Below are 11,872 nucleotides of genomic sequence, written 5' to 3' on the forward strand. Positions count from 1 at the left end.
TCCAGCAATCACTCACACCCCCTGTAGTTACTGTCGTTTGTTCCAGTTTCCTTCAAGTATCCTGGGGGGGTGGAGAGGCTCCTTCCTTAGCCAGCTGAAGACCCCATGGAGGGGTCTCCCACGGGTTTAAATAGACTCTCTCTTGTGGGTGGAGACCCTCCTCCTCCCTCCTATGCAAAGTCCAGCTCCAAGATGGAGTTCTGGAGTCACCTGGGCAAGTCAAATGTCCCTGCATGACTCAGTCTTTACAGGCCGAAGCCATTGTCCACATGGTATCTTGCATGTCTCCAGGAAGACTTCTTATGTGGATTGGAGCATTCCAAGATGCATTGTTCCCCAAGTGTTTCCTGATCAGGTACTTAACCTGGCGAATTCCTTCCTAAAGAAGCTGACTAAATGCCTCACAAAGCTTACTCAGGCCTTGGCTACACTCACGGATTCACAGCGCTGCCGCAGCAGGGCTGTGAAGCGCGAGTGTAGTCGCGCTGCCAGCGCTGCGAGAGCTCTCTCACAGCGCTGCAAGTACTCCACCTCTCCGAGGGGAGTAGCTTGCAGCGCTGCAGGCGCTGATTATACTGGCGCTTTACAGCACTGCACTCGCTGCGCTCGGGGGGTGTTTTTTCACACCCCTGAGCACAGCAAGTGCAGCGCTGTGAATTGCCAGTGTAGCCAAGGCCTTCGAAACCAAGCCAGCATACAGCCCATATTCTTAACCTCAAATAGAAAATGATATACATGTACAAATAGGATGAATAGATATAGTAGACCATAACCTTTACGGAGATATATTACATGGCACAAGCAGCACAAAACATATTCCAGTTATGTCATACATACACTTATAAGCACCCCCACCCCCATAAAGCCTTATAGGGTACACTGTCACAACCTCACACCTCTTAATTGGACCAGTGCTTGTGCCAAGATGTTTCTTGGAACAAAATATTTGATACTGTGTATGGATGTCAGATGTTGGCTTCCCTGTGAGGAAAAATCTCTTGTAACTCTCTGGGATTTACAGTTTCCAATCAAAGTATAGCAGAGTACCTTCTTTCTTCTTCTGCTTTGTAAAGTACAGATTAGAGAAGCTAGAGAGGAACAAGAACTATCAAATTCAATATGCATGAGAAAAGTTTGAAGCAAGAAGAGAACTGCAAAAATGTGGATATCCAACATCATTTTTGTTTTGTTTCTGTTAATTAAGAACACAATAATTTTGTTACTTGTTCAGTTCCTGGATATGCAGATGGAACAAATGATCCTTGAACAATCCCATTCGTGTCTTATTTTTCGCTTTTGAATAAAAAATGAGTTCTGTTTAATTGAAAGAAGTGAGTGAATTAAGTGGTTGTACTGAGGATTCCAATATTAATGTTGGACAATATAAGAAAAATAATCCTATCGTTAAAACAAAAACTATTGTTTGGGGATAATTTATTAATAAATGCAATTATTTGTATTTTTTTGCAGTGGAAAGTTCGAAGGACATTAGCATTCTCTATACATGAGCTTGCAGTTATCCTGGGAGACCAACTCACAGCTGGAGACTTGGTTCCAGTCTTCAATGGATTTTTAAAGGACCTAGATGAAGTCAGGATAGGTGTCCTTAAACACTTACATGATTTTCTAAAGGTACATTTCATGTTTATTTCACTTTGGACCATAATATATTATGCCTTCTATCCACTTGTTTTCCCTGCATAGACCTGTGCCCATAGATTTCACCAGTATAATCCTTTACAGTAGTCTAGCCAAATGCCTATATGGTACCAGAGAAGGTATTGCAAAAGCTTTATGAAGCTAATACTTTTCCTTCTCTGAGACAGTTGAAGACGTAGCATTTATTTACCACTTACTCTTCGTTATTATTAATTAAAGTATATACAGCATAAAATGTTAAGACTACCCCATTAACTTTGCTGACTTTCTTGCAAGTCACAGCAAAATTTTACCCAAAATGTTTTACAAGCATTATACTGTATATTTCAAAGGGTGCTTTTTTAATCCAAGTGGCTGTTTTATGATAGACATTTTGTTCATATTCCATCCATTCACATTAAGTGCTTGCAATCTGCACTGCTCTGATTAAATTTATATTTATTGTTCCAGCTTCTTCATCTTGACAAAAGACGAGAATATCTTTATCAGCTCCAGGAATTCTTAGTGACCGATAACAGCAGGAATTGGCGTTTTCGATATGAGCTGGCAGAGTATGTTGTTCATGAGGTTTTGGTTTGGATTTGGATAGTTTTTCTGCTATGTGGATTTTAACGTTTCAATTCATCAATCAATCAATCAAATACACTAGAACTATATTATCGAGGCATTTTGACACGTCTTCATGTGCTCATCTACATGAGCTCACAACTTCTACAACACATACTACTCATGTCTGTGACACACTAGTAATATCTACTAATAATTTAACTCCTTATAAACTATTTTATAAGTCCCCTTGAATGTAGAATGAAAAAATGAATTGAGCACTTCCACTCAGATTGTCCAAGCAGTAAGTATTTTAGCATGCTGGAGGGGGGAGGGAAAGGGAGCACCTTATACTTATTTGATCAAATCTGCTCTACTCATTTTAATCAGAAAAGCTGTTGATCTTGTTATCTGTACAACCAGCTTGGTCACACTGTAGCTTGCATGTACCTTGTAACATTGTTATTGGTTATATGATCTAATGAGTGCAAACTTTTGTACCTATTAATTTTTTTCTTATCCCAGATTATTTTTGCACTCTTTTATTGCTCTCATGTAGCATTAGGGTCATATTTACTGAATAAGTGGCAAATTACAGGGGTGGAATTATTCAGTATTATGAGAGAAAACAATTAAAATGAGAATGAAGAATGGAAAATTGTCTTAGTGTATATGGTTTGGTTTCTGTTATGTTAAAGGGCAGGCAATGTTGTGTAAACTGTAATTTTCAAGGTTAGGGATACTTTTTTCATTTTTGATTTTGTTCTGCTGTGTTATGCTTTGTTCTTTCTTTTAGGCAGCTCATCTTGCTTCTAGATCTATACAGTGCCAGAGATGTTTATGACTATTTGCGCCCTATTGCCCTCAGCCTCTGTACAGATAAGGTTTCCTCTGTTCGATGGATTTCCTACAAGCTGGTATGAGCTAAGAAACAAATTTTAATGTAAAATAATTTAAATGAATCCAATATCTCAAAGTTCTGAGTCATGGTCGGAAGTTGTTATATTTGTGTGTTTATGTATTGGTAACTTAACGTTTCTTATAGGTTAGTGAAATGGTAAAGAAGCTGCATATGGCTTCAACATCAACTTTTGTGGTAGACCTCATGAACGAACTCGTTGAAAAATTCTGTAGATGCCCAAAGTGGTCCGGTCGGCAAACGTTTGTCTTTATCTGCCAGGTAAGAGCTTTTATTTATGTATTTGTTTGGGAGAGGGTGGGCAGGGATTCATCTGTATTTTCCTGAATAGTTCGTAGAAATCATTGCCAGAGAATCTTTCCTCTGGCGGGAGAAGATGGGGGAGGAGGGCACAATTCATGGCTTTCTCTGCTCAGCACCTCTCCAGAGAAGACATCAGGAGATGCTGTAGAAACGGGGCTCTTTCTTCCCTACCCAGGAGAGTCACTCTTGCAGTCTAAATTCCCATGTTGCATACCACTGAAGTTCAGTATACAAACTTCATGTGTTCTCCTCAGTATGTTCAGAGAATCAAAGTATGGTGTTGAGTGTAAAACAACAACAAAAGTGACAGTCTGAATAACACATAGGATACCTGAGTTTGGGAGTAACTTTCAGCCACTTATTCCATGGTCTGGTATGAAGTGAGCACCCTCTAGTGGTGAGTGATACAGTGCTGGCAGCTGCTTACCGTTTACTGAATGATCTGTTCAGGCAGCAAGGGCAAGTAGGTGTCATTGCCCACACACCCAGCTAGCATAGGTTGTTCAGAAGCTGGCAGAAATACCATCAAGAAAAACAAGCTGGCTCTGAGCTGTGGTGGAGGAGTAGACCTCAGGTGCAGCTGGAGTGGCCAGTGATGGCAAAGGAGCAGTCTGGGCAGTTGCCCTGCCATGTGGGAAAGGGTTCCCATAGTGTGGCCCAGAAGGGATATCCCCTCCCTGGGGTTTGATCTTATTTAAAAAAAACTTCTGGCGATTTGCATCTGAGGGCTGTTGGTAGTGTGCCCTTGTTTCCACAGCTCCGTCCTTCCCCTCCCAGCAGCTGAGGAGAGAATTTGTCAGGATCTCTGTTAGGCAAGTTTCATGGAATTTCATGGGCCCTCTCTGGTTGCCCAGTGAATTTTGCCAGGGAAGACTACCACCCGGTTCTTAGTTCTCTACTGTTTTGTGTTTTACTCAACTAAATATTGTGCTTTGTTGTTTGGTAGGGGGAGGATATTTGCATAAGTCTGTGTGTTATGACAACTCTTTAAAATATGGGTTATGGTGCCTGAAATGGGAAAACTGCAGCATAACATAACCCTGTTCTTATCACTGCATCTAATTACAGCACTCTAAATCAGTAAGAATTTCTAAATTATCTGTAAGATTTAAGGCCAACTTCAGTTACAAAATGCTCCTATTACTGTAAGCAAACATGAAAAGGTTATTTAATTTACTGTAAAGTAACTCACGCTGATTTCTAATGCTCTCTTTTTGAGCCTGAATTTTCTCAGACATGTATTCTGCTTTAGAAGGCCTCACCTCCTACTGGGAAGTACAGTTCCCTGTATCTGTAAAGCATCTTGAGATCTATAGGTGGAAAGTGCTATATGAATGCTAAATATTCTTATATGTTGATTATTATTAAGTTGGTAGGATCCATGAACTGTCATTGTGATCTGTATTTGTTTTTAGCTCCCTCTTTATGGGGAGAAATCTAATGCAGTTGCTTGGTTCTCTTTGACAGACTGTCATTGAAGATGACTGCCTCCCAATGGACCAGTTTGCTGTGCAGCTACTGCCTCATTTACTACACTTGGCATCCGATAGGGTTCCAAATGTTAGAGTACTACTTGCAAAAACTTTAAGGCAAACCCTTTTAGAGAAAGGTTGGTGGTACTGAAGTTCAGAATGTCTTGTTTAATAGATGATGAATGTCAAAGATAACTATTGAATGTTTAACATGTCTCCTTTTTTAGTTAGTTTGCTGTAGCCAAGTGGAGAAAATAGCACGAGTGTGAGAAACCACTTATGACATTATACTCTCCTGAACCTTACCCCTAGGGGGTGGCAAGGCTTAGCCTGGACTGACCCTTGAGGCCCTGATAGTACCTGCAAGCTCTAGAAGTTATGACAACATCATAACTTCTAGAGCTATTCTGTAATGTTGGAGAAATGGATGGATTCCTTTTTCCCCCTTAGCCCGTTTTCCTTGACCGATTTTCCCTAAATGGGCTAGTTTTGGGAAATTAAGGCTATTGGTCAGCCTGCATATGGGTGATTCACTGATGTGATGTAGAACAAATGTGTTGTGTTTGAGTCTAAAAATTGATGCTGTATGTAATAAAGGCTGGGAACTAGAAAAACAGCCTTCACTGCTAACCCTATCTCTTGCCTCTCTGGGAGAGGAGAGGTGGCTAGTGCTGTTCTGTTTTCCTTTTGGGAGTGAGGGGAGAGCCTTTGTGACATTTCAGCAAGGGAACTGCTACTGTCAAACTGTAGACTTCCCTTAGGGAAAGCATCCCCAGTGCTCAGAAAAGCTAGCAATGTTAGGATGTTAAAAGAGTGGGGTGGAAAATAATACTGGAAATAGTATGCCATTAGATAAATCAGTGTTATTCTCTCATCTGGAATACTGTGTTCAGCTCTGGTCACCCTCATTTCAAAAATATAGAACAGAAATAAGAACCTCTAGATGGATGGAAAAAATTATTAGAAACATGTAAACATTTTAGTATATGGAGAGATTGAAATTACTAGGACAGCTTAGTTTAGAGGAGACAAAATAGGACATGATAATTATGGAAAATAATGAATAATACAGGGGAGACCGTTTCAGCATTCCTGTTTACCATTTATAAATATAAGAACAAGGAGACATCCAAATAAACTGAAAGGCATTACATTTAAAACTGATCAAAGAAATACTTTTTTTTATACAACTCTTAATTAAGCTGTGGAACTCATGAACTCTTGTAACAGAGAGCCTCGCTGTAGTCAGGAGACATTTACGTGGCTAATATTCATAGATGCTTTATCATTTATTTGTATTATGGTAGCACCTAGAGGACCCAGCACGATTGCGTAGGCACTGTACAAATGTATAACAGAAACAGTCCCTGTCTCACAGATCTTACAATACAAGTATAAAATGAGAGACAATGGGTAGATTAAATCTAAATTGAATAAAAAATAAAATTAAAAGGTATATTAACTGGTATACTTCTGGGAATAAATCAACCACAAACTGCTGTAGAAAGGGAGGATTTTTTAATACAATTGTATCATATAATTTTTAAAAAACTGTCACATATTGGGGTTTCTTGCATACTGTTTATTCATATTACCATTTGTATTGAGTGGTAGCGTCTGTCAGTAGAATGGCAGTTTATTTGTATTACCTTCCATTGGAAATGTAAACACATTGATTTTGGGACTCCTGTTCTTAGCAGGAGTTTTTCCCTTTGCACATGCTGTCTGCCACTTACTATATTGAAGTAATTTAGGGGACTTGTACTCCTACACCACAAGGACGACCATATTATACTTGAGTCAACATGTATTAATCACCCCAAGTATTTTAAGTTAGTTTGTGGATACATTTAAATGAATATATTATTTGCCTGATTACAAGGATTGGGTGTGGCTATAGTTAGAGTAGATATTGCCCTAATATTTCATGTCATGAAGCAATATCTGCCTACAGCATAAGGATTAAATTAAAATATCCAAAAACTTTGATTTGTTAATACAGAATTTCAGTCTCACTAATAGCCTTTCTGTATTAAAACAGAAGCCTCTGTTTGCCCTTGGTGTAGAAGCATGCTTATGCTTTTGAATATAACACTGTAGCATCGTAGCTAGGGTTTGCGCCAAAATATAATATTGTAACTCTTATTTTTCTTATATATCTCTTGTATTCTCCATTATTTACAGAATATTTTCTGAATTCTGCCAATTCTCATCAAGAAGTTGTGGAACAGACAATTATGGCCCTTCAAATGGATGATGACAATGATGTCAAATATTTTGCAAGCATACACCCTGCCAGTACCAAAATTGCAGATGATGCCATGAGCACTGCTTCATCAACTTATTAAAAGAAGTTCCTGTATGTTACTATAATTTTAATAAAAAACAAACAAAACACAAACTATCCTCAAATGCTCCTAAAATGGATGATTTAGGACAACCTCTTCTGAAGGAGGAGAGATCTCTTGCCGGACTTAACTACGGGTGGATGTTATCTAAACCTGATACCAGGGATTTTAAGAGTCAAGAAAAAGTAAATAGTACCTATCTCATCTTGACTTTAGAAAAACATTGCTCAGAGGATTATATTTGCCACTGAAGCCTTAAATCTTCTGTCTTCCTGAACAAATGAAACTTGAATTGGCAGAGCATTTTCATTGTAGAAGGGATGTGATTTCCAGAGACCTGCGTTGTTTCTCCTGAGGAGTTAACTTAGCAAGTTTTTTCCTTAGCAACTGATAGTTCAAATTCTTATAGCCAGAGAGGCAGATTTATATCAAGATGTAAGACCTCCAGTATTAGCTATAAAAGTTTTTATCCATGCAAAGAACCAGATTGTGTGCAGCTGGGCACATCCTTAAGTGTGAATAGTTTTGATGTGTGTAAATGGGGAACAGTAGAGATTTGGATTTCTCTTAAGGGCTCAGTGGTAACACTAAACTAGAATCTGATTTTAATCTTTAAATGCAGCATATTGCTGTACCCGTTAGCAGAAAACTTTGCTGAGTACCTGTGTCCTAATTATTTTCATGCTGGTCATGACCTGAAGGAAATTTATTAGCACATGTACTTTAAGTCAGGTATTTTTAACTTGATCATGATCAGCTCTGAGGTGCAACTTTTTCTTCATATACTGTACATATCTGTGACCACTCTTGGGAGTGCTGCAGTCTTTAATCATGTTGTTTAAAAATGTTGTGATACAAGTTGTTCTCTACTTGTCCAAATAAAATTTATTAATAAGATTGAATACGTTGTGACCTTTTAAAGATATTAAAGAACAAATTTGAAATGACTTCGTTTCCTTCCTTTTCTAGTTCTTGCATGGATTTCTGTAAATATCATTTAAATTTGAATGACTTTTTCCAGAGGGATTTTAATGTAAAACTTAAGATTTATATTTAGAAAAGAAATATACCACAACACAGAGATACAGTAGTCAAGTTAGCTTACAAAAGTACAGAAATACTTTAAAAAAAAAATTGGTGAAATAATTGGGTGAGAAGTTCGTAAGTGAATCTTTATCAAGAATCTCTCTACTCATACTTGGGAGCTGTTTGGCTCTCCTATCACCCAAATGCAGAATGACATCTTAGCTGTGGGGAACCTGGACAACCATCTCAACCCAGATTTTTAGGGACCAGGTTGATCAAAATTCTTTCATCTAGCTGAATACAGTTTCCAGGGTTGCTAAGAAATCCACTCTACCCTTGGATCTCTTCTACTCCTCTCATAAAAAAAACTAACTCGAGTGACTGAGGAGATGACATCTTCCCCTCTGTCTTTTATGGGACTTCTGCTTATAGCTCCTCTCTTCCCACCAACCATAGGGGAGACTGAGGTGGGTGAAGCTTATTCTTCTGATGTAATAGAAGTAGTTACTGCATCTTCTTAAAAGGGTGCAGGAACTACGAGTGCTGGAGCTTGAAGCGGTTTCCATCATATACGGGGTATACACTTTTTTGTTCAGTGGCTTTCAGCACCCCCACTATAAAAATTGTTCCAATGCACTGAGAGCAGCATGTGCATCATCCCTTCCTATCTTCTTGGGAGATTCTTTTGTTGAAAAGATCTTTCCAGTTCTGGCTTCAGTAAGTAAAATAGTATTAGCTGCATGGCTCTCTCCCAGATTCTAGAATCCTTCTGCTTCCTTAACAGTATAGACATGCATATGACACACAAGAGGCCTGCTGTCTGCTCCTAAGATTGACCTGGAGTAGCTTCAGGTACCAAGTCATCTTCCATTTGTCTTGAAGCTAGTTTCTCCTTAAGATAACCTTGGGAGGAAAATGGAATAAGTATTCATGAGGAATTTTGAAGCAGCAGTCTGCTTATATTTTAAGTCTCTGTGGAATGGACAGTGGCACTCCAGCCAGATTTTCTGTTCATCTTGTCTCATGAATGGACTAGCAGAAGTCTTGTGAAAGTTCCAGATCTCTATTAATTCACTTTGTGATGTTGCACAGGATGTTACCAAGCTCTCTGAAAATACTATGAGCTCCTCATTGATGGGCTGTAGCTGTGATCTGGGGACATACAGAGACTGAATTGATGGAGAATGATGGGGAAAGGTATTCTCCCAAGTTCTGCTCACAGACCAACATCTCCCACTTGAGAAAAATGAGATGCAACCAAGTAGATTATGAACAGGAGTACTTGTGGCACCTTAAGGGTATGTCTACACTACGAGAGTAGTTCGATTTTACTTAAATCGAATTTGTGGAACTGATATTACAAAGTCGAACTTGTGTATCCACACCAAGGACAGTAATTTGACTTTGTGAGTCCACACTAATGGGGCAAGCGTCGACATTGGAAGCGGTGCACTGTGGGCAGCTATCCCACAGTTCCCGCTGCCCATTGGAATTCTGGGTCGAACCCCCAATGCCTGCTGGGGCAAAAAATGTGTCGAGGGTGGTTTTGGGTAACTGTCATCATCCAACCGTCACTCCCGCCCTCCCTCCCTCCCTGAAAGCGCCGGCGGGTAATCAGTTCACGCACTTTTCTGCTGAGTGACAGCGCGGACGCCACAGCACTGCGAGCATGGAGCCCGCTGCGACCATCGCTGCAGTTATGGCCGTTGTCAACACCTCGCACCTTATCATCCACCTTTTCCAGAGGCAGATGCTGAGAAATCGGGCGAGGAGGCTACGGCACCGCGGTGAGGACATTAAGTCTGAGAGGGGCACAGACCTCTCTCAAAGCACAGGACCCTGCGCCGTGAACATCATGGTGGCAATGGGTCATGTTGATGCTGTGGAACGGCGATTCTGGGCCCGGAAAATGAGCACAGACTGGTGGGACCGCATAGTGCTGCAGGTCTGGGATGAATCACAGTGGCTGGGAAACTTTCAGATGCGGAAGGGAACTTTCCTGGAACTTTGTGAGTTGCTGTCCCCTGCCCTGAAGCACAAGGATACCCGGATGCGAGCAGCCCTGACTGTCCAGAAGCGAGTGGCCATAGCCCTCTGGAAGCTTGCAACGCCAGACAGCTACCGGTCAGTCGCGAACCACTTTGGCGTGGGCAAATCTACCGTGGGGGTTGCTGTGATGCAAGTAGCCAACGCAATCGTTGAGCTAGTGCTGTCAAAGGTAGTGACCCTTGGAAACATCCAGGTCATCATAGATGGCTTTGCCACGATGGGATTCCAAAACTGTGGTGGGGCTATAGATGGAACTCCCATCCCTGTCCTGGGACCGGACCACCAGGCTAGCCAGTACATTAACCGAAAGAGCTACGTTTCAAAGGTGCTGCAAGCACTGGTGGACCATAGGGGACATTTTACAAACATCGTCGGATGGCCGGGCAAGGTTCATGACACTTGTGTTTTCAGGAACTCTGGTCTGTTTAGACGGCTGCAGGAAGGTATTTACTTCCCGGACCACAAAATAACTGTTGGGGATGTGGAGATGCCTATAGTGATCCTCGGGGAACCAGCCTACCCGCTAATGCCCTGGCTCATGAAGCCCTATACAGGCGCCCTGGACACTGAAAAAGAACTCTTCAACTACTGGCTGAGCAACTGCAGAATGGTGGTGGAGTGTGCTTTTGGACGTTTCAAGAGGAGATGGAGAAGCTTACTGACTCGCTCCGATCTCAGCGAAACCAATATCCCCATTGTTATTGCAGTTTGCTGTGTGCTCCACAATCTCTGTGAGAGCAAGGGGGAGACCTTTATGGCGGGGTGGGAGGTTGAGGCGAATAGCCTGGCTGCTGATTACTCCCAGCCAGACAGCCGTGCAATTAGAAGAGCACAGCGGGACGCGCTGTGCATCCGGGAGTCTTTGAAAGCTAGGTTCCTCAGTGAACAGGGTAACCTGTGACTATTAAGTTTGTTTAAAGAGAAGCTGAACCTGCCCCCGTTTCTTTACCCAGTTAACGTTGACTATCCTGTCCAGTTACATACCCCGTTCCCTTCCTTCCAACACACGTTTAAAAATCAAATAAATGGAACTTTGTTAATGAACACCGTTTTCTTTATTACTTTTCGGGACTCTTGTGTGTAGGGGCTATGTGACTTTGTGGCGGAGGAGGACGGTTACAGATCCCCTGCTGCGTGGCTCTGTGATCCAGGCTAAGGACCGCTGCATAAGATCTCTAACCGCCCTCCCCCGCCACAAAGTCACATAGCCGCCCCCCCCCCCCCCCACACACACACACACACACACACAGAACATGAAAACCACCTCCCAGACTGACCAGGGTGCCTAGTGACTGCAATGTGTGTGTGACCTTCTGCTGAACCTGCCCCCGTGTCTGTACCCTGGTAAAGGTGACTGTCCTCTCCAATTACCAACACCCTTCCCCCCCTTCAAACATACTCTCCTCTAGAAGAACAAGATGGAAACAGTAATGAACAGAAACGTATTCTTTATTAGCAACTACACAGTTAGGGGATGACACTGGGACGGCTTGGGTGAGGTGCTTTTGGAGTGAAGGAAAGGACTTATCAAAACTTTGGGAATGACAGCT

The 11,872-nt window shown here is 41.4% G+C and overlaps 1 protein-coding gene across 15 annotated transcripts in view; it reads left to right on the top strand.

Moving 5' to 3' along the window:
• Nucleotides 1-8,194, top strand: part of PPP4R1 (protein phosphatase 4 regulatory subunit 1) — a 98,845-nt gene extending 90,651 nt beyond the window's left edge. For all 15 annotated transcript variants that reach the window (XM_005282652.5, XM_005282653.5, XM_042843260.2 and 12 more), the window contains 6 exons: nucleotides 1,471-1,632; nucleotides 2,110-2,210; nucleotides 3,002-3,122; nucleotides 3,251-3,385; nucleotides 4,895-5,036; nucleotides 7,084-8,194. In XM_005282652.5, the coding sequence (XP_005282709.2) occupies nucleotides 1,471-1,632; nucleotides 2,110-2,210; nucleotides 3,002-3,122; nucleotides 3,251-3,385; nucleotides 4,895-5,036; nucleotides 7,084-7,247 (825 nt within the window). In that variant the 3' untranslated portion in view covers nucleotides 7,248-8,194. The remainder of the gene's footprint in view (nucleotides 1-1,470; nucleotides 1,633-2,109; nucleotides 2,211-3,001; nucleotides 3,123-3,250; nucleotides 3,386-4,894; nucleotides 5,037-7,083) is intronic.
• Nucleotides 8,195-11,872: the final 3,678 nt, after the last annotated feature.

The sequence above is a fragment of the Chrysemys picta genome, chromosome 2, assembly GCF_011386835.1.
Source record: "Chrysemys picta bellii isolate R12L10 chromosome 2, ASM1138683v2, whole genome shotgun sequence".
Taxonomy (NCBI): Eukaryota; Metazoa; Chordata; order Testudines; family Emydidae; genus Chrysemys; species Chrysemys picta.